The sequence below is a fragment of the Schistocerca cancellata genome, chromosome 6 (genome assembly GCF_023864275.1).
Source record: "Schistocerca cancellata isolate TAMUIC-IGC-003103 chromosome 6, iqSchCanc2.1, whole genome shotgun sequence".
In the NCBI taxonomy this organism is placed as follows: Eukaryota; Metazoa; Arthropoda; class Insecta; order Orthoptera; family Acrididae; genus Schistocerca; species Schistocerca cancellata.
This window is the reverse complement of record NC_064631.1, coordinates 608,355,729-608,378,042: the sequence shown is the minus strand read 5'-3', so window position 1 is coordinate 608,378,042 and position 22,314 is coordinate 608,355,729. Positions and strand designations below refer to the sequence as shown.

Here is a 22,314-nt window from a genome sequence, read left to right as displayed (position 1 = left end):
AAGTGATAGAGACCTGAATTTATTTTCAATAAATACCTTATTCCCAATACTATGAGGCATGATTAATACATACACATTTCTGCAAATTTCAAAATTATGTTTTGAAATTATAAATAGTCACAAGATGTTACCTGTCTTGGGAAATGGTAAAGTGGAAGAACTGCAAACAGTCAGCTATGACATTAATTCATTAAATTCTTAAATTGTCAAAATATTTGTACATAAAGATGAAATAATCTGAAATTTTTTGTTATTTAGAAATTATTTTCTCCAAAACCCCCATCCTAAATGTTCTAAAAATTTCATGGCACATTAGTTGGTCATTGTACTTAGGAAATGTACAGAGTGGGCAATACTTGTCTGTACAAAATGAAATTTTTTAGGTAGACCTAGCTCAACTCTCAAGTGTCATGGACACTTGAATATTTAAATTGATTACTGATTGGAAGTAAATGTCATGCAAAACTGGTATTTCTAAATCAAAATAATTATTTTATAATAATATCAATGAGTGGGAAGACAATTCATAATTTCGTTCGAAAGCATTTTATGACAAAAATTAGATATTCTATAAAACATTTATACCCATTTTTCTTTTATGGCATTATTCACAATTCACAAATTATTATTGTCTTTTGTCATGATTTTACTTCTTCAAGACTTCCCATGAATTAAAATTGCCTGCAGTGTAACACTCCACACTGCACTGTTGAAAAGAGTGTTTTTTTTCTTTTTTTTTCCATTAAAAAAAATATAGCCAAGCTGAATTTTCACATGGGCAAGGATAATCCAACAAGAGTGGTACTTGGGAAATGGGAACTGCACACTGATCTTTTGATGATGACCATTTGAAAGCATTAGCAGAACCTTGAGGTGTCATAAAGGAGATGGTTATATCTTGCAGCTCATGAGACACTTATTATCTGTCCTGTCCACCACTGATTGTCATACAAGCACGAAATCAAGTGGCTCACTACAAAATCTTCTACTGTATAGTGTGGTCTCTGCATTTCACACACAGTAACAGGCTGCATTTTGTGGAGAACAGTAATCGCATTCTATGTGGCATTCCAGGTTGCAACCCAGTAGTGACTTGACTGAATTCCTACCACAGGCTTCATGACAGACCACTCTTCTTTTTTTTCCTTTTAAATGGAATTCTCTTAATGTACTTTCATTTGGAATTAGGAGTTTCATGCTAGTTACTAAAACATGTGTGTTTGTGTACAGATCCAGTGGCACCTCTTATATCATCAATAGTTTCATGCTGGAGATTAAATCTTGTTGCAAGATGTTTCCAGAGACCTTCTACCCCATCACATGCACTTTTCCCATGATCTGTTGTTGAAAATACCCTTTTTTTCTTAATTCCTGTGCTACAATGTTGACGAAGCTCATAAAACTGAAAGTGGTTTTTAAACTGAGATGCTGCACCATCAGTCACATAAACATGTTTATGGAATGCATGGCCTCTAGATGCTACATCATCAATTATCATGCTGACAGCATAGCATGCATGTGCACTGTCATGAATGACATCATCACTGACAATAGCAAAACAGTGTTATGTTACAAGAAAGTGTGCAACACACATCACTATTGATATCTGTGATGTGTGCCAGTGATTAACTTTGAATTTCATTCTGCAAAGCAACAGGTCAGTTCTCAGCAAAGTCAAAATGAAGAACTGATGTGTCAGTACTCTGGGATGTGGGTGATTTTACTTTTTCCATATCCTGTCTCTGAATCCTCCGGATATGATTGTGAGCCAATCTTTTCATGACCCAACACCTAACCTCTGTAACAAACTTCTCTGTCTCTACAGTCTTCTTCCCCAACTCTCCTCCCTCCCACAATGCATAGGTTATGTCATTGTCAGTATCCTGAAGGTGTAATGCTTCAACAGTCATCACTTCAGCAGCAGGACACATTTCACTCTCCTGCAACCAACATTTATCTTGCAGCTCTTGTCCTATACATAAAAGCACCATGTCCATCTCTGTATACTTCTTTCCTGTAGCACTGCTTATGGCAAAACAAACAAATTTCAAATTAGTGCAGTAAATATATGTGCATACTTCACTGGCATTTTACCCATTTTGCTCGTAAGGAGTAGAATTTTGTGAGACCAATTTTTAATTTCGGGTTCTCCTTTTTCGTTAGGAGATTGGTTCTCTTATTGATCTTGTCATATATCTTTTTACCTTTTTAACTTTTTCACCATTTTCACTAACTAATAACGTCAGCCTGGTTAGGACATCGCCTGCTGCAAACTTTGTCATCACTTACTCAATACTCCAGAGCAACAGTAAGGTTATCATCTTGCAACAAATTCATACAGCAAGAATCTGGGCATGCCCAAATACCTTTTTCATTCTTTATTTTATGAGCTTTTGAAATCAGATAATGTGAGGAAGTGGGTTTGCATTTCTTTATCCGCTGCGTAGAGTAGCTACCTGTTATCAGCGACAGTAACTATACCTTCTCAGTATAGGTGGCTGTAGAGATAGCAGTATTTAGGTTTTGAAACCGTACATCACATTTTGTGCACATATCACTTATCTCAGGTTCTGCACCAAGTGCATCTACATTATACATTTCACAAAGTTTCGAAGATGTTGCTTGTGGGAAAGTTGTTTCAATTTCTTCCACTTTTGTTTTTACATACTGTTTTTCTCTTATGTGCCTTACCTTTCCTGGGCATTTAAAGGGAGTATATGGTAGGGGCTACAGCAGAAATGCCAACATTCAGTTTATCAGCTACTCCACACCCAGGAATATAAACATCTGCACTGTCTTCAGTTTCACAGTCGGGTAATGCTGATCGTTCAGTTGGGTTTCGCTAAATTTCTTCTTGTAGTGAGTGTGACAATTCTTGCACAATAGATGTGATGTCATATCGTTACTTGAGGACCAGAATATTTCGGCAATACCTCTGACATATTTCCAACAAATGTGAAGGGTTTTTTCACTTTTCTGAGACATCACCCTCTTGTGTCTTTTTTCATAGTCACTCTTTCACTACTTTATTTCCTCACTGACATTGTATCTAACAAAAAGTTCAAACCAAACACACAACGCAATGCAGAATGGTTTATGTGCAAGTTCTCACTCTATTGTTGTAAATAGAAGAGTGCTGGAAACAGTGTTGCCAATATGCATATTTTACACAAGAAATTCAGTGATGCAAAATACACAGAATGTTGAAAAATTTTTAACACTTTACACAGAAAAATTTTGCCCGCTGCTTTTGCAGTGGCTACTATCATATTAATCAAACAATATTTTGTGTAATTCTCAAAAGTTTTTGGATGGGGGTTTTCGAGTAAATAATTTGTAAAAAATGCAATTTTTTACATTTTTAATAATAAATGTGTGTGTGTAATACAGATAGCTGGAGCAGAGAAGATATTGTTCATAATTACATGTATTTTGTTTTAAGAGTTATTTACAAAACATATATTTTATTTCGTAACACTTATGATATAGAAGTCTGATATATATTTTTTCCAGAATTGACATGACCTGTGTGATTTGAGATGAAATCACCCTGTATTCCCTTTTGTCTGCTTCATTTGCTGAATTTTTATGTTTTCTTCTTTCATCAGTTCTATTCAGGATCTCTTGCATTATCCAAGGGTTACCCCTCGTCCTTGTCTTTTTGCCTATTTCATCCCTAGCTGCCTTTCCTATTTTGTCTATGAAGGCTGCTTCTTCTGTTGTGTTTTTACTCATGAACAGTCAGTTGTGGCCAAATGCTCTCCTTGAAACTGTCAACAACCTCTGGTTCTTTCAATGTGTCCATGTACCATCTCATTAATTTCCTACCTTTCTGCGATTTCTTCAGTTTGAATCTGCAGTTAATAACCAAAAAACTATAGCCAGAGACCACTTCTACAACTGGAAAAGTTTTGCAGTTTAAACTGTGATTCTGAAATCTATTTGAAATCTTGCGGAGTCTCCAGGTCTTTTCCAAATATGCAGACTTCTTTCACGATTTTAAACCAAGTAAGAGCGATGATTACATTATTATCACCATCATTTGGTTTCCTGTCTTTCGACAGGTTTAGACAATTCTCTCTCCTCTGATTTCATCTTCATTCTTTGGTACCCTTCTTGTGGTTTACAGATTTTATCCAGCATTTGGTATCTTCTTCTACCCTTCCCTCATTTCCCTAAAATAAAACCTCCAGTTGCCTCTACTAGAAGGCAGTTTTGTCTAAATTTATACCCCAACCAGTTTAGCTTCCTGTTCTTCAGTGTTAGAAGCATCTTCCAGTCTTCTCCAACTCTTCTCAGTACTTCCTCATTCCTGACTTTGAAAGTCCAGCATATCTGAATCATTCTGCACCATATCTGCATTTCACAAACTTCGATTCTCCTGTTTTCCTGCTTTCTCAATGTCCATGATTCTGTTCTGTGCATGAGCAAGCCCCATATCAGGAATTTCACTAGTCACTTCCTTAGTTCTGTGTTAAAACAACTAGCTAAGAGTCTTTGCTGCTTCAAGTCCTATATCAGAAATTTCATTAGTCACTTCCTTAGTTTTATGTTAAAACAATAGCTAAGAGTCTTTGCCGCTTTTGCCAGTGCCGTTCTCACTTTGATGTCTTTTTCAGAATGTGTATCTTCCCTAATACAACTTCCCAAATACTTGAATCTTCTCATGTGTTCTATGGTTGCTGGCCCTAAATTATACTTTGCCTGTTTTTCTTTAAGCATATAACCACACCTTCCATTTTTTCATACTGTATACTACACAGCCTTCATTCAGGTCACTTATCTTTCAAATCATCTTTTTCTGCAGCAATCACTTTGTCATCTGCGAATCTTATGCTTTCTATTTTCCGCCCATCTATCCTGATGCTTCTTTTCCCATCCAAACTATTTTTCACCGTTTCTTCTAAATGAATGTTGAATAGGATCAGTGAGAGATAACAACCCTGTTTGATCTCTCTCTTGGTCGTTCTGTCTTCTGAGGTCCCATTTACTGTTCATAACCTTGCCTTCCTAATCAAGAACAGGTTTGCAATCGGTCTTCTCTCCATCCGCTTTGCTCCCTTCCTCTTCAAAACATCCATCAGCTTATCCCACAGCATCCTCTCAAAGGCATTTTCAAAGTCTATGATGGCCACAAATACTTCTTGGCCCTTTTTTAAAATATATGTTTCCTGAATAGTCCTAAGAAGTCCAATAGGATCTCGTGTCCCTTTTCCCCTTCTGAAACCATGTTCCTCCTCTCCAAAGTGCTTCTTCTAGTGTCCTGTGCAGCCCTCTATTCGAAACTCAAACAAGAGCTTACAATGCCTGTGGTATTAGGCTGATAGTCTTGTGTTCTTCACACTTTTCACAATTCTTGTGGATATAAGAAAGTCCAGTACAAAATTCTACTCCTCTTCACTACTCCCTATTCCATTCCTTTCCCTCAGTCCATGTTGTGCTACTACTTTTCCATTTCTTTTTCTGCTGTTGAATTCCAGTCTACCATCACAATTAAATTTTCAACTCCCTTGACTGTTTGAATAATTTCTTTTATCTCATCTTACTTTTTTTCAATTTCATCATCTGCAGAGCTGATTGGCATAAGAACGTGTAGATTTGTAGTGAGTGTTAGCTTGATTTCTATCTTGGCTGTGATAATGCATCCACTGTACAGTTGATACAAACTTACCCACAATCTTGTTTTCTTGCACATTATTAAACCTCATTTTGTGTTACCCATATTTGATTTTGTGTTTGTAACTTTCTACATACTTGGCTAGAAGGTATGTTCTGTCTGCCACTGCATTAGGTTCTGCTATATCTAACGTCAACCTACACATTTCCTTTTTTAAATTCTGTAGCTTGTCAACCTGAGTAAGGGCTCCAACATTCCGCACTCCGACCCCTGCAATAGTAGTTTTGTTTTTCTTGATGATGATATCCATGCCCTGAGATCTGAATGGGCTATTATTTTACTTCTGGACTATTTTTACAAAGAGGATGCCAGAGGCTAGTTATTAAGTCATACAGTAAAGCTGCAAACCCCCAATAAAAAAATAAGAGCTATAGTTTCATCTTACTTTTAGCCATTCCTAGTACTAGCACAGCAATATCATGTTGGCTAATGTTACAAGGCCCGATCCATCAGTCATCCAAACTGATGCCCAGCCAGCTACGGCTACCCCTCTTCAGGAACCTTATGTTAGTGTGGCTTCTCTACAGATACCTGTCCATTGTGATTGCACTTGCAGTACCATTAGCTGTATCATTGAGGCACACAAACTGACCCACCTTGGGAGGCTCCATGGTTTTTTAATAACATTACACATATAAACTTAGTTTCTGAGTGTGACCGCGTGCTGTAGATTCACCTGTGCATATATCTGTGTCTGCATTTATCCTTCAGTAAGAGTGGAGATCACTCCAGGGTCATTGGCATGGTAAATGTAGACTCATTTCCATGCCAACCTTGACCGATAACAAACAATGGAAAATCCACGTAGGAATATAAGCAATGTAGGAAAAGATGGGCTCTTATCACCATAAAGACGACACGCAATGTTGCAGACAGGCACTATTAAGACACTTACGTAAAGCTTTCGGCCACAGCTTTCATCAGCAATAGAGAAACAGAGAATCACACACCATGCGCGAGATGTGCTTGCTTGTGTGTATGAACGATGTTTTTGTGTGTGTGTGTGTGTGTGTGTGTGTGTGTGTGTGTGTGTGTGTGTGTGTGTGTGTGTGTGTGTGTTTTCCCCCCTCTGTTTCTCTTTTGCTGATGAAGGCTGTGGCCGAAAGCTTTGTGTAAGTGTTTTTTAATTGTGCCTGTCTGCAGCTTAACATGTCTTTCTTTATGGTAAGTGCCAGTCTATCCTTTCCTACGTTGTTGACTTATAACTGTGCAGTCTGGACTCTTATAGCAACATTCATCTTATGCTAACATTTCTATTACCCTTTATCCACTTCCTTATCTCCTGAAGTTGTTTGTTATTGTAAAATTTATTTGATTATAGATTTTCTCCTGGTGTTTAATGTGTCATGGCAGGTATTGGAACATGCCCTCAGGGTTAAAATTAATACAATTTGATATGTTAGTAACTTCCTGATCAATGTTTCTGTTGATTAGTTTAATCTTAATCTAATCATATACCCTGATTTTTTTTTATATATGTATATATTCTTACAGGTATTGTGGTCATCTTTTGAGTGAATGTGTTAACTGCTTCATATCTGTTGTTGTTGTTGTGTTCTTCAGTCCTGAGACTGTTTTGATGCAGCTCTCCATGCTGCCCTATCCTTTGCAAGCTTCTTCATCTCCCAGTACTTACTGCAACCTACATCCTTCTGAATCTGCGTAGTGTATTCATCTCTTGGTCTCCCTCTGCAATTTTTACCCTCCATGCTGCCCTACAATGCTAATTTTGTGATCCCTTGATGCCTCAGAACATGTCCTACCAACCGGTCTCTTCTTCTAGTCAAGTTGTGCCACAAACTCCTCTTCTCCCCAATTCTATTCAATACCTCCTCATTAGTTATGTGATCTACCCATCTAATCTTCAGCATTCTTCTGTAGCACCACATTTCTTGTCCAAACTATTTATCGTCCATGTTTCACTTCCATACAAGGCTACACTCCATACAAATACTTTCAGAAACGACTTCCTGACACTTGAATCTATACTCGATGTTAACAAATTTCTCTTTTTCAGAAACGCTCTATTTCAACCATCATCAGTTATTTTGCTCTCCAAATAGCAAAACTCCTTTACTACTTTAAGCGTTTCATTTCCTAATCTAATTCCCTCAGCATCACCCGACTTAATTCGACTACATTCCATTACCCTCGTTTTGCTTTTGTTGATGTTCATCTTATATCCTCCTTTCAAGACACTGTCCATTCCGTTCAACTGCTCTTCCAAGTCCTTTGCTGTCTCTGACAGAATTACAATGTCATCGGCGAACCTCAAAGTTTTTATTTCTTCTCCGTGGATTTTAATTCCTACTCCAAGTTTTTCTTTTGTTTCCTTTATTGCTTGCTCAGCATACAGCTTGAATAACATCGGTGATAGGCTACAACCCTGTCTCACTCCCTTCCCAACCACTGCTTCCCTTTCATATCCCTTGACTCTTATAACTGCCATCTGCTTTCTGTAGAAATTGTAAATAGCCTTTCGCTCCCTGTATTTTACCCCTGCCAACTTCAGAATTTGAAAGACAGTGTTCCAATCAACATTGTCAAAAGCTTTCTCTAAGTCTACAAATGCTAGAAACGTAGGTTTGCCTTTCCTTAATCTTTCTTCTAAGATAAGTCGTAAAGTTAGTATTGCCTCACGTGTTCCAGTATTTCTACAGAATGCAAACTGATCTTCCCCGAAGTCGGCTTCTACCAGTGCTTCATATATAAAACACCCTTAATATTTTTATTTTGTCAAATTTGAAGATAATCTGTTACACCATTTACTTAGAGTATGACCTGCTCATTATGTTAGTAGGAATTAAGTTTATCATATGTTGATTACAGGAACTTTGTGAGTGATGTTTTAGTGAGTTGAGTGGTAGCAGCCAGCTGAAAGCCAATTGCAGTTTTTCCTCAAGTGCCGTACACTCACCGTGTTGCCTGTTAGACACTGTACATGCAGAGCCTTGTGAGGTGAAGCTGCATTCTGACAGGCATTGCTGCCCCTTGCCCTTGCAGTTGGTGAATTACAATGTTATTTTATTCAAGCTGTAGGTCTAATAACTAGAAGTCTTCACACTTGTTGTGAAGAATGTTTGCAGTTAGAAGTTGTAAATTGTTAATTTTGTAACTTGCTCATGGTATTCTGAATTTTGAGACTATATGTTTTACAAAGCTAGCAAAGCTTCTTTGTAGACTTGGTTTCATGGCTTTCCCTACACCAGCTAGAAATTTTGCCTAAGTCATCTTATATCGTGTTACAGTCTCTCAGTGATGACATCTTCCTGTACTCCACGATGTCATCATCAGACAGCCCCAGATTGCTGCTCACTCTGTCTGTCAGATCTTTCGTTTGTACAGAGAATAAGAATGGTCATTCACACTTCGCTGGGGCACTCTTAATGATACTGTTCTCTCTGATTAACACTCGCGCTTGAAGACAGTGTACTGGATTCTACTACTTAATAAGTCGTCGAGCCACTCACATATCTGGGAACCTATTCGATGTACTCATACCTAAGTTTACAGTCTGCAGTGGGGGACTCTGTCAAATGCTTCTCGAAAACGTGGGCATATGGAATCTGCCTGTTGCCCTTCATACATGGTTCAGAGAATATGTGAGAAAAGGGCAAGTTGAGGTTCACATGTATGATGCTTTCTAAATCAGTGCTGATTTGTAGATGGAATCTTTTCCATCTCAAGGAAATTTATAGTATTCAAACTGAGAAAATGTTCAAGAATTCTGCAACAACCAAATGCTAAGGATATTGGTCTTTAATTTTGCAGGTCTTTTATTCCTACAGAAGTCACCTGCACTTTTTTCCTATCACTTGGGACTTTGTTGTGGGTGAGAGATTCTCGATAAATGTAAGTTAAGTAAGGGGGTCAAAGCCATAGAGTACTCTCTGTGAAACTGAATTGAGATTCCGTGTTGACCTGGTGACTTACTTGTTTTCAACATTTCATTTGCCCTTCTATGCCAAGGATTCCTATTACTGTTCTCTGTAAGGGGATCTGTATGACTGTCAAACAACAGTATGTTCGTACAATCCTCCTGCATGGATGATCCCTTAAACACAACATTTAAAACTTTGCTTTTCCTTATTCTGTTTTATATTGCCACACCAGACTGGTCAATAAGTGACTAGATAGAAGCCTTTGACCTGCTAAGGGATTTTACATAGGACCAGAATTTTCTTCACAAGCTCTTCTGCTTAGGTATGAAAATGGAAGTCGTGTGCTTTGTGCATTGATCTTTTTACAAATTCACAAATTTCTAATAGCTATTGTCCGTCATCACACGTGTATTCTTTTTTGAACCAATAGTGCAACATTCTCTGATTCCTAAGCATCTTTCAAATTTTGTTCTTAAACCACAGTGGATATTTTCTGTCCTTAATCCACTCACTCAGAACATACTTCTCCCAAGTGCATTAGTGGGATGTTAACAACTGTTTATCTGCTCTTTTCTGCAAAAATACTCTCATTGCCATCTTGAAACACTTTAACTTTGTAACCATTAATTCCTTTCTTGGAAAGGAAAGTTGAATTGATTGGGGAAGGTTAAAAAGGAAGGTCTTCAACACTGCAGTTGGGTCCTTGTCATCTTGGGGTCTGAGTCACCTACCCTTCTTTTGTAACCTTTCCAACCTACCCTTTCTCCTCCCTGAGGAAGGAATTAACATTTCCGAAAGCTGTGATAGCGTCATCTACTTTTTCTTTTATATGTGTCTATTGGCAGTACTAAATATTTCATATCTTGAAAATAAGAACTGGTCAACAAGCCTTTCTCACTAGTAAACTGTAGATACTTCATTACCTTTCAAGTTTGGAGTGGAGGCTTAAGTTTTGGACCTCTAGTCTCACAAATCTTATTGGCTGATTTTTTTCCTTTATTTACGCAATATTTTTTGAAATACTGGATGATTGGCATGCCTTTCTTTGAATGAGAGCTCACTCATACCTGTGTTTCAGAAATCTGATTTTTCGTTCAAGTAAGCTTTTAATAGGAACATGTAAAAATCCTTTTTGTTTCTTGTTTGATTTCTCTAATTGAAAAATTAACTTTCCTAGTGTGGTGTATATGAACAAGTGGAAGTAGTATAAAAATTGAAACACTCTTTCAACTATTAGTTTGTCACTGTGAGATATTTGTCAACTTCAGAATTGTAAGAAATGTTGAAATCAGTGTCCATGAGCATAGCAAGGATGTCCTCGTCTGTAACTTTATTTATTTATTTGGAACTTATTTTCACTCACTTTTCTGGTATGATATTGTACAACAATCCTGAAAACCAAACCTTTAAGTGATTATAGTAAATTAACATAAAACGTGCATGCCACTCTCCTCTCTACAACTTCACTTTATCAACAATATTAGGAAAAGGATAGATTGCTACTCACCATATTGGAATGATTCTGGTTGGATCTACCGCTGGTAGCGATCATATGTGCATGAGATGAGCTTGATTATTTGTGTGTGTGTGTGTGTGTGTGTGTGTGTGTGTGTGTGTGTGTGTGTGAGAGAGAGAGAGAGAGAGAGAGAGAGAGAGAGAGAGAGAGAGAGAAGGGTTAAGGACATAGTGAGATCTTAGTGTTTTTATTTTGTTTTTCTGTAGTACATTTTGAACCTTGGCTTCTTCAGCAATTCTCTGGCAGTTATCACAATCAAATGCTCAAGCTTTCCACCCTTATAGCACATTTTCTGCAGGTGATTCATGATTCCATCTCTCCATCTGGTTCCCAGTTGATCACATCCTCTTGGACTCCCAGGATTTCCACGTAATGTTCTTTTACCTTCATGACTCTCCCAGATAGCTATGTGTGTTGGAACAGCACATTTGGGATTCGGAGAGGTACACTGGCTCTGGATTGAATCTGCATGGTGCATGAACAATGTGCCAGCTAGTGTGGATGTTGGTTTTAGGCAGTTTCTCACAACTTATTAGGTGAAAATGGCCTGATACCCTCATCTCTTCTCAGTTACATGATTTACAAAAATCATTTCACAAACATTCTCCAACTGTCACGTAAATAACACGTAGCAAAAAGCAGATGGTGTACACAATTTCCATCCGGGGGGAGGGGGGGGGGGGATGGCAGGGGGAGCAGAGACAGGAAGTAAGGCCGTTCTATACTGCTAACATGCCAAATCCATATTAACAAGCTGATCTCTTGTAGATACGGGATAAACACCAGGAAAAAGAAGAAGAAGAGAGAATTCCTGACTACCTCTATATCACTTACATGTTAGGTGGATTTTTATACGCAGTGTGCAGCTCCTTCTCCATCTTTTCTGTTTCACAGGTTACGCCAATGATTCTAGGAAATACTTTTTATCTCAAAGGCATGTACCATTCCATTATATTTTGATCAATTTGGTGATACAAATTAACTGGAGAAAAATAGTTTTTAAGCAAAGTAGGTTCTGAGAAAATCATCATTTGTTAAAGCATTGAGTTTTGCTGTGATATTTTCTCAACAAGTGCATTTTGAAAAATTTGTAAGCTGGATGAAAAATGCACAGTATTTGAAGAGCTCTGTGCAAAACAAATTAGGCCTAGTTAAAGACATGCACACACCATACAAAATCATCCATAGAATGTCTTATATGAAATCAAGTGATTGTATGACATTTTTGGCTGGGAGATCCCGTCTCTGGTTGTTTGACCTTGAGGTGCAAGTCTTTCTATTTGATGTCACTGTGGTGTCTTGCATGTTTATGAAACCCAAGTGAAGAGAATGTCTGACTTAGTTAGGAATTTAAACTGAAACACTAGGATCTAGAGACAGCAATGCTAATCACCAGACTATGAGCTGCGGACAAATTTATTTTGAGTTGTATGTTTTTAATGGCTTTGTGCTGCAGAAAAAACACTATATATTAAATAAGAAATGTGCTGCAGTTGATGTGTTGTATTGTAATATGGAAACCAAATGTGGCCGTTTAATGGAGTGGGCATTCACAGATGTTGCAGTTGAAGCATTCAGCAGTTTACACGATCTTTTTTCTTTATTTTAGTGGTGATGTGATTTCTTTCTGTAACTGTGACATGACAGGTGCTTATGAAACAAATTTGATTGTTTCAGCAAATGCAGTAGATTTGAAGCAGCAATATTCCACTATGAATAGCACAAAGAAAATACTGCACAAGGAAATTTTTCTGGCATGCATATTTTTATCTCATTTTGCTGCTATATGTTCAGGTAAGCTAATACTTTGCTGAAATCAGCTGTTAAGTTTAAATAATTAAAATGTTAGCTTTTTGTGGTGTATAAAACAGTTTTATCATTTTTATACATTTTCAAATTATACATATAAAATAGCAAACATGTTTCCTAGCCATGCAACACAATAATTAGACACTTTAAGAGAGTATCAGTGTATTGCATCACCAATATAGCTATTATATTATTCATTGCTATTATTTTTCGGAAACTGCAGTATATATTTTTATTTTGCTTGTAATTATAAAAAGTGAAATAAAAATGTATTTGCAACTGTCAATTGAATTTCATTCTGATATTCAGTATAGTTGTTTTTGTCCTAGGTTTCTGTTTGTCAGTAGTTTTATCATTGGTACTTGTTACACTACATTTAACACGTCTTCTTATTAACGTGGAGGACACTTCTCTGCTTAATTAAGGCACCTTTTCTTTGTATTAGTGACTGTGAGGTACTACATATTTATTTGTACTGTGTTGTGTGAAACCAAAAAGAATGCATGGTGAGCAAAACATTGATTCAATAATTGTTTTGTTCCTTTATGGCAACTGCTATGACTTGAGAGCACAGGAATTTGAGCCTGAAATATGAATTGGCTGTGGAGTTGATTACACAGACAGTTACATTGCTCATGTATTTCTAGAGTAGAAACAATAGAAATGCACTTAAATAAACAGTGGCTCATTGAGAGAGCTTTCATCCTGTCACATTTATGTCTCATATTGAGCATTGAGTCTCTCCTTTCAAAAAAATAATGACATTACGTTAAATTGTTTTCCTGTTTATAGTGTAGAAGTGATAAATTCTAAGGGTTGTAAAGATATATTTTTGTGTACATGGAAGTGACAAGTATTTTTCTTTTTCCTTGTTTCCTATTGCTATTAAAGAGGTGATGGATTTTATTTGTAGTTTCAATCTTTAATGGTTTAATCTTTCAGCAGAAGCAACTTACTATGAACAACAAAGTGATGTGTGTGGACACACTCACTATAGTGCTCCACAAGGAAGAATATCAAGTCCACATTATCCATTTCCATATCCAAATTACACCAGTTGTACATGGGTAATAACAACTTCAGCCCAGCATCCTCTTAATATAAGGTACCAGTTTTCAATTACTTCATTATGATTAATCGTATATGTTGTAGTGTAGTGCTTGATACAAATGGCCCAGTCACATCAATATGATCACCACCGATGTTTGACGTCAATGTGCAGTAACTACTTAGGCAGTATATGGCAGCACTAACAGTGGAGGGTACATAAAGCGTGTCCGAGGGATGCTGTAAACTGTGCAGTCATTGTCGTAATGTGGCAACAGGATGATTTATCTGATGCCAAAGAGCGATATCCATTGGCGTTTGCGTTGTGGCTGAATCATATCTGAAATGGCTAAGTTTTTAAATTGTCAAAACGACACTGTCAAAAACTGTTGCCAGGGCAACTGTAGTACACCACATGCTGGGGAGAATGACAGCTGCAGAGATGTGGACAGGTAAATGGACGTGCAACTGTTAAGCAACTGACTGTCCAGATGAACCAAGGGGCTACCAGCAGTGTCTCTTCAACGACTGTTCAGCAAACATTGCTGCTACTGAACCTCTGCAGCAGCCACCAGGTTCATGCTGGTGTTTGTTGGCAGCAAAGGCTGTAATTTGCGTGCCAGTACTGCAGCTGGATATCCATGGAGTGGTGACAACTGGCCAGTTCAGGTGAATCGTGTTTTATGCTTCATCAAACAGATGGCTGTTGGTGTGTACAGCATTAAATGTCTGAAAGTAAATGCTCTGCAACAATCGTTGTAAGGGTCCAAGCTGTAGGAGGGAATGTTACGGTCTGGGGAATGATTTCTTGGCATTCCCTGGGTGACTCATCATTCTGGAAGGCACAATGGCTCAACACAGGTATGCTTTTGACCTTGGGGACCATTCTCACCTTTAATTGGAGTTTGTTTTTCCTTGGCATTATGGCTTCTAAAAGCAGGATAGTGCAATGTGTGGAACAGCTTGCAGTGTATGTCTGTGATTTGAAGAACACCAACAAACATCCTTCCACCTTTGGAAGCACTCATGCAGGAAAAAGACACTTGCCTGATTCTGATAATAGGAATGCCAACTAAATCGAACCTGATGGTTCTGGCTTACATATTACTAGGAAGGTCTAGGACTGGGCTTTTTGCTCATCTGAAATTTGCTGTCCTGTTTTACTGGGTGATTTGAAAAGCAGGCTCTCCATCAGAATTACCCAAAAATTTGTGCCTTGAGTTAGCAATTGTGGATCATTGTAATGTGCTGGAAATGCAGTGTTTATGGTAAAAGTATTAACAGTACCACCCTGTGTAATGGCATACTTGATATTTGGCGATAAGAGTTATATAGAAAGACACAATACTCCCAGCCAAACAGCTAATTTCAGTCACTCCAAAGTTAGTCAATAGGTGTGTTTCCAGCAAATAATAAAACATTTTATATTAAAATGTTCTGTGAAGATGAAACTTCCTGGCAGATTAAAACCGTGTGCCCAACCGAGACTCGAACTCGGGACCTCTGCCTTTCGCGGGCAAGTACTCTACCATCTGAGCTACCCAAGCACGTCTCACGCCCCGTCCTCACAGCTTTACTTGTACGTCGGTCAACCAAATGGTCGCTTAACCAAACTGTTGCCCACTTGTGTATGCTGTCCCCCCCCCCCCCCCCACCACCACCACCACCACCACCACCACCACCACCACCACCACCACACACAACACCAGTTCCGAGTTGCCGACAATTGTAAACAACTGGAGTCTGTTACAATCACTTGTCAACTTTTCTGTGTAAAGTGCAGTATAAAATGCCTAAAGATAAACTTGTTGTCCTTTTTATGAGAGTTAAGTACAAGATTAATAAAAGGTTAGAGGAATCTGAAACCAAATTATGTAATGATTACGAGTTTGGTAAGTCAGTAACTATGGATTTAAGAAAAGAAAAGTTGAGCATCACAAATTTTATATCTAAGCTTTATTCTATTAATGGATCAGTAACTCCATAAACTATGAAACTCACCACGGACATGGATCAAGATGATGCTTTTTATAAGTGGTTTTGCACTAAAATATCACAAGGAGAACCTATTTCTCATCCCAGTGTATGTAAAAAAGTAATTCAGTTTAATTAAAGTCTTGGAGGTATGGGCTGGTTAGAAAGTTTTAAGTACAGGCAAACCATTCGTGAGATTCAAGGAGGGAAACTTTCTGTTAACTCTTCAGCAGCTGATTCTTTAAAAATAAAGCTAAGAAATGTATTGAGGGTGGGGGATTATGCTCTCAAAAACTGAGCTCAATTGGAACACTTTTACAAGAAAACCTCTAACTTCACATCGTGAATTAGTGCCACCTGGTCCTAAAATAAGCAAGAATCATATTACTGATTTAGCTTGTGCTAAAGCTACTGATAGCCACAAATTGTGTACGCTCATCATTCGTAAAAGGAAGAAACTATGTTGTTTCAAACACATTTATATATTTATGACGCCTATTGTTTACATCTCTCGAAAGAGCACCTGGATGGCTAGTGCGATTTTCATGGAATGGTTTATAGAAATTTTTATACCCTCCATAAAAGTTTGTCAGTTAAAGAATGGAGAGGATGAGAAAACATTACTGCTCCTTGACAACACACTAACTCATCCATTGTGTGATATGTTAAATGAAACGAGTGAATTCATAAAAGTGATGTTTCTTCCACCTAATGTAACTTTGATCCACGGGCTGTAATAAAGTATTATTGAGACTTTCCAACAGTATTAAAGAAAACAATTGTTACGTAAGTTATTGTTAGAAAGAGAAGAGGAGAGGAGGGAGAAGGAAGTTGTTCAGTAATCATGAAAACATTGATTTCAAAGATATATCCTTTGTGACTGTAGCAGCAAGTGATATTCTAAAGGGACATAATCTGGAAAAAGTGTGGAATAAAATTTAGGTATGGTGGAAAAGTCTGAGAGTCTAATTGAAAATGATGTAAGATTGAAATCTGTGAAATGTACGATATGCTGAAAGAACTCAATTGCCATAAATGTAATGAAGAAGACATTCAAGACTGGATGAGTGTCAACGATGCAGAGCCTGGGCAGCAAGTCATGCAGGGGAGCAAAATTGTGTATGTTGTCACTGGTAAAGCTTAAGCCACCAGCATCTCCTCAACTAGTGGTCCAGAAAATGATGATGGAAAATATGCTTGGTGCTTCTGAAGCGTTTACAAGTTTAGATACTGCCATGCAATGGTTTGAAGCTCAAGATGAAAGCGACCAGTGTCAGATATCTACTCTGAAAATTCTTTATGTATGTACTGTATACGCAAGATGCATATTTATTGCATATTTTTGTATACTACACTGTACTGCATACATTCCCACTGTACTTGCCTTTGAAATAATAAAATAAATTCATATCATTATAAATATACTTATTTTAATGGTATATAAAAGTATACAGTTCGATTATCCGAATAAACCGCTTTTCTGAACACCCATGGCCCCCCATTAGTTCGCATAGTCAGGATTACTTTTCTTTGTCTAAACAACATATATTCATTACAAAATTATTAATTGTAACCCAATATATTTCTTATACCCATCAGGCCCACTTTCAGAACAACAAAAAGTTAACTTACTCCTTCCTGTAAATACATACCATGTGACACAACAAATAGGAACTACTGCAATTCAGAATCAAGAACCCTAACACTTATCATCATCATCATCATCATCATAAATAATATCATCAGCAATATCTAACAGTGGAAAATCCAGGCTGGAATAATGATAGTATTATGAAAAAGGATGGGTTATCACTCACCATATAGCGGAGATACATGTGACCACTGTCTCTGGCTGTCTTGGTGTGCGTACGTGTGCGCGCTCGCGCTTGCGTCTAATTCACAAGAAGGTCTTCTTGGCTGAAAGCTTACTGTGTTTCACAGTCTTTTTGTTGTGCCTTTCTGTGACTCAGCATTTGCACTATGGTGAGTATCAATCTGTCCTTTTCATAATATTCTCATCAGCAGTATCATTATTATAATTCTCACAATTCTTCAATATAACATACATTCACTTCAGCTTATATCATCATCATTGGCGTCGTCATAAATCATGTCATCAGGTCCTCGGTATAGAAAAATCCTGAACACACTATATAGCTGTCAAATTTTCATTGCTCATGTGGTCTAATAAGCTACATTCTTTCTCTAATCAACGTACTCTACATCTGCATCTATACTCTGCAAAACACCCAGATGCACTTGGCAGAGGATGTGTCTTATTGGTACAGTTTTTAGGCTTTCTTCCTATTCCATTCACGTATGGAGTGCGGGAAGAATCATTGTTTGAATGCCTCTGAGTGTGCAGTAATTATTGTAATCTTATCCTCACAATACCTATTAATATTCGTCTGCAAGGTGATTAATGTACAACATGAACAGCAAGGATCCCAGTACACTACATCCAAGACAAGACAACATGCTGTGTCTCCCTACCCAAAAAGTCCTCGATCCAGTCACAAATTTCACTTTATACCCTCATATGATCATACTTTTGACCATAAGTGTAGCTGCAATACTGAGTCAAATGCTTTTCAGAAATCAAAAAACAATGAATTTTCCTGATTGCCTTGATCCAAAGCTTTCAGTAAGTCATGTGAGAAAAGGGTGAGTTGGTTTTCACATGATCATTGTCTTAAAAATCCACGCTGGTTGACATTGAGGAGGTCATTCTGTTCAAGATATCTCATTATGTTTGAGCTCAGAATATGTTCTAGGATCCTACAACAAATCAGTGTCAAGGATATTGAATGATAGTTTTATGGATCACTTCTCCTACCCTTCTTGTAGACAGATGTGACCTGTGCCTTTTTCCAAGAAATGTGCATGGTTTTTTATTCGGGGGATCTATAGTGAGAAGAGGGGCTAACTCAGCCACAAATTCAGTATCAAATCTGACTGGTATTCCATCGGTGCCTGGAGCTTTGTTCAGTTTTAACAATTTCAGCTGTTTCTCAATGCTACTGACACTAATACTTATTTCATTCATCATCTCAGTGTTACAAGGATTAAATTGGAGCAATTGTCCTGGGTTTTCCTTTGTAAAGGAACATTTTAAAACAGAGTTCAACTTTTGTTTTGCTACCCTCAATTTCAGTTCCTATCTCATCTGTTAAGGACTGGACACTAACTTTGGTGCCTTTAGATATGACCAGAATTTCTTTGGGTTCTGTGAAAAGTCACTTGTCAACATTCTACTATGGTAGTCATGAAAGGCATTATGCATTGCTCTCTTGACAGCCAAATGCATATCATTCAGCATCTCTCTATCTCTAGCCCTATGCTTTGTTTCACTCCTATTAGAAGTTTGTTTACGGTGACTGTATACCATGGAGGTTCCCTCCCATTATGAATTGTTCTACTGGGTGCACATCTAACCAGTGCATGGTCAACTGTTCTTTCAAACTTGAGTCAGAGTCCCTCTACATGCTCCTGCCCAGTGCTGAAAGTTTCAAATTCCTCATTGACATTTGAAACTACTGATTTTTTTAAAATCTGGTTTATTGTTTTAGTTGTCATTTGTACTTTGGTAATCATTGTTGCCACAACTGCATAATAGTCACTGATACCATTTTCATCGTGGACATCCTCAAAGAGTTCAGATCTATTTGCTGCCGTTAGATCCAATATATTTCCATCGAGAGTGGGTTTCCTAACTATCTGTTCTATGTAGCTTTCACTGAAGGCATTCAGTGAAGTTTCACAATCTGTCTTATCATGCCCACCACTAACAAAACAGTAATTTTCCCAATTAATTGTTGGTCAATTAAAATCTCCATTGCTGATTACAGTATTATTGGGGAACTTAACATACATGTGAACTCATGTTTTCTCTAAAGTTTTTGATTACATCAGGAGATGAGCCTGGTGGAAGATAGAAGAACCCAGTTATCATTTTGAACTCACCCCTGATACTGAGTCTTGCCCAAACAGCCTCACATGCGACTTTGGCTACTATCGCAGTGTATTATAATTTCTTTTCTACTGCAACAAATACTCCACCTCCATTTCCCATTTGCCTATCCTTTTGATATACACTTATATTTTCCCCAAAAATCTCACTGCCTCCAATTTCAAGTTTCAACCAGCTTTTTGTACATGGTATTACGAACGCTTCACTGCTTTTAAAGAGCACTTCAAACTCTGGCACTTTCTTGCGAATGCTTCTGCAGTTTACCATTAGGAATTTAATATTCTCATCTGTGGGAGGCATTTCTTTCGATTTTACACTGATACTTCTGGGCTTCCTACAGCTGTTGTTATCTGGATTGGATGGAGAGGTACCTAATCTAAGAAAAATCTAAGAAAACACAGTCCTACCTGAGTAGTAGCCTCTGATGTGTAGCTCACACCTGACATATTTAGGGTGACACTACAGTTCTCAACCCTATGGTGGAAGTCCAGGAAGTCACAGCCTAGCTTTTCATAGAACCTTCTAATTCTCTGGTTCAGTCCTTCCACTCAACTCAGAACCAAAGGGCCACAAACAGTAGTGGGGCTAATGTTGCAAATTGTGAGCTTTGCTGCAACTCCACACACAAGGCTGGCCATCCCAACCTTCTCTGACAGTCGCTGGAATGCCAAGAGTGACCTCAGAGCCCATTTCAAAGTGTAATTGGGATAGTAGAAAAACTTGTCCAAACACCTGAAATTCCAGCTAAAAGTTTTCCTTTGCAACAATATTCTTAGTAATGCTTCTGTTTTATCATAATCATCATATTTAACTTGCTGACTAAAATCTTACAATACGACAATAATAAACCATTGTGCTTGACTTCGTACCTTCTATCCCCCAAAGTGAAAATTCCCACATTATTTTAAACAGAGCGTAGCCTTTCCCATGTATAGCAAAACTCATTAATAAAGTGTAATAATTTCGAAAATACAGTGAATATTCAAACATACATGTTTCTGATTCTTTAACCCAAGACAGAACATAAATATGGTACTTCATAAAAGCTCATTTTATGCAGCAGTATCTTCAGTCAGTGATGCAAATTCAGTTTTCAAAACAACATAAATTTTCCCGGAGTAAAAATTCCTATGGATAACAGTATATTGAAGGAGACAGAATAGAAATACAAAACACAGTCAGTTTCCTTACTCCCAGAAGCACTTTCAAACTAAAAACAGTAAATTATAACTTCCATTTCAGAAAATATAAGAAACTTTTTCATTTTTCAGCAATATATGTAAATAAATTCTCCATGTTAATGAGAAATTGCTTTCAACAAACTTTACTATTTGTACACTTAACTACATAACAGAAAGGGGATAGATTGAGAGAAGAAGATGGCTTGGAAAGTTCACTGAAAAGGGGAAGAATGACGTTGTTGTTGTTGTGGTCTTCAGCCCTGAGACTGGTTTGATGCAGCTCTCCATGCTACTCTATACTGTGCAAGCTTCTTCATCTCCCAGTACCTACCGCAACCTACATCCTTCTGAATCTGCTTAGTGTATTCATCTCTTGGTCTCCCCCTACGATTTTTACCCTCCATGCTGCCCTCCAATACTAAATTGGTGATCCCTTGATGCCTCAGAACATGTCTTATCAACCAATCCCTTCTTCTGGTCAAGTTCTGCCACAAACTTCTCTTCTGCCCAATCCTATTCAATACTTCCTCATTAGTTATGTGATCTACCCATCTAATCTTGAGCATTCTTCTGTAGCACCACGTTTCGAAAGCTTCTATTCTCTTCTTGTCCAAACTATTTACCGTCCAGGTTTCACTTCCATACATGGCTACACTCCATACAAATACTTTCAGAAATGACTTCATGACACTTAAATCTATACTCGATGTTAACAAATTTCTCTTCTTCAGAAACGCTTTCCTTGCCATTGCCAGTCTACATTTTATATCCTCTCTACTTCGACCATCCTCAATTATTTTGCTCCCCAAATAGCAAAACTCCTTTACTACTTTAAGTGTCTCATTTCTTAATCTAATACCCTCAGCATCACCCGACTTAATTTGACTACATTCCATTATCCTCATTTTGCTTTTGTTGATGTTCATCTTATATCCTCCCTTCAAGACACCATCCATTCCGTTCAACTGCTCTTCCAAGTCCTTTGCTGTCTCTGACAGAATTACAATGTCATCAGCAAACCTCAAAGTTTTTATTTCTTCTCCATGGATTTTAATACCTACTCCAAATTTTTCTTTTGTTTCCTTTACTGCTTGCTCAATATACAGATTGAATAACATCGGGGAGAGGCTACAACCCTGTCTTACTCCCTTCCCAACCACTGCTTCCCTTTCATGTCACTCGACTCTTATAACTGCCATCTGGTTTCTGTACAAATTGTAAATAGCCTTTCGCTCCCTGTATTTTACCCCTGCCAGCTT

General features: G+C 37.7%; 1 protein-coding gene across 4 annotated transcripts in view; it reads left to right on the top strand.

Moving 5' to 3' along the window:
* LOC126088153 (low-density lipoprotein receptor-related protein 3-like) overlaps nt 1–22,314 on the top strand; it is a 108,125-nt gene that overhangs the window by 8,419 nt on the left and 77,392 nt on the right. For 3 of the 4 annotated variants that reach the window (XM_049906273.1, XM_049906271.1, XM_049906270.1), the window contains exons 3-4: nt 12,752–12,868; nt 13,826–13,988. In XM_049906273.1, coding sequence (XP_049762230.1) covers nt 12,787–12,868; nt 13,826–13,988 — 245 coding nt within the window. In that variant the 5' untranslated portion in view covers nt 12,752–12,786. The remainder of the gene's footprint in view (nt 1–12,751; nt 12,869–13,825; nt 13,989–22,314) is intronic. The other variant, XM_049906272.1, reaches the window with a different exon arrangement.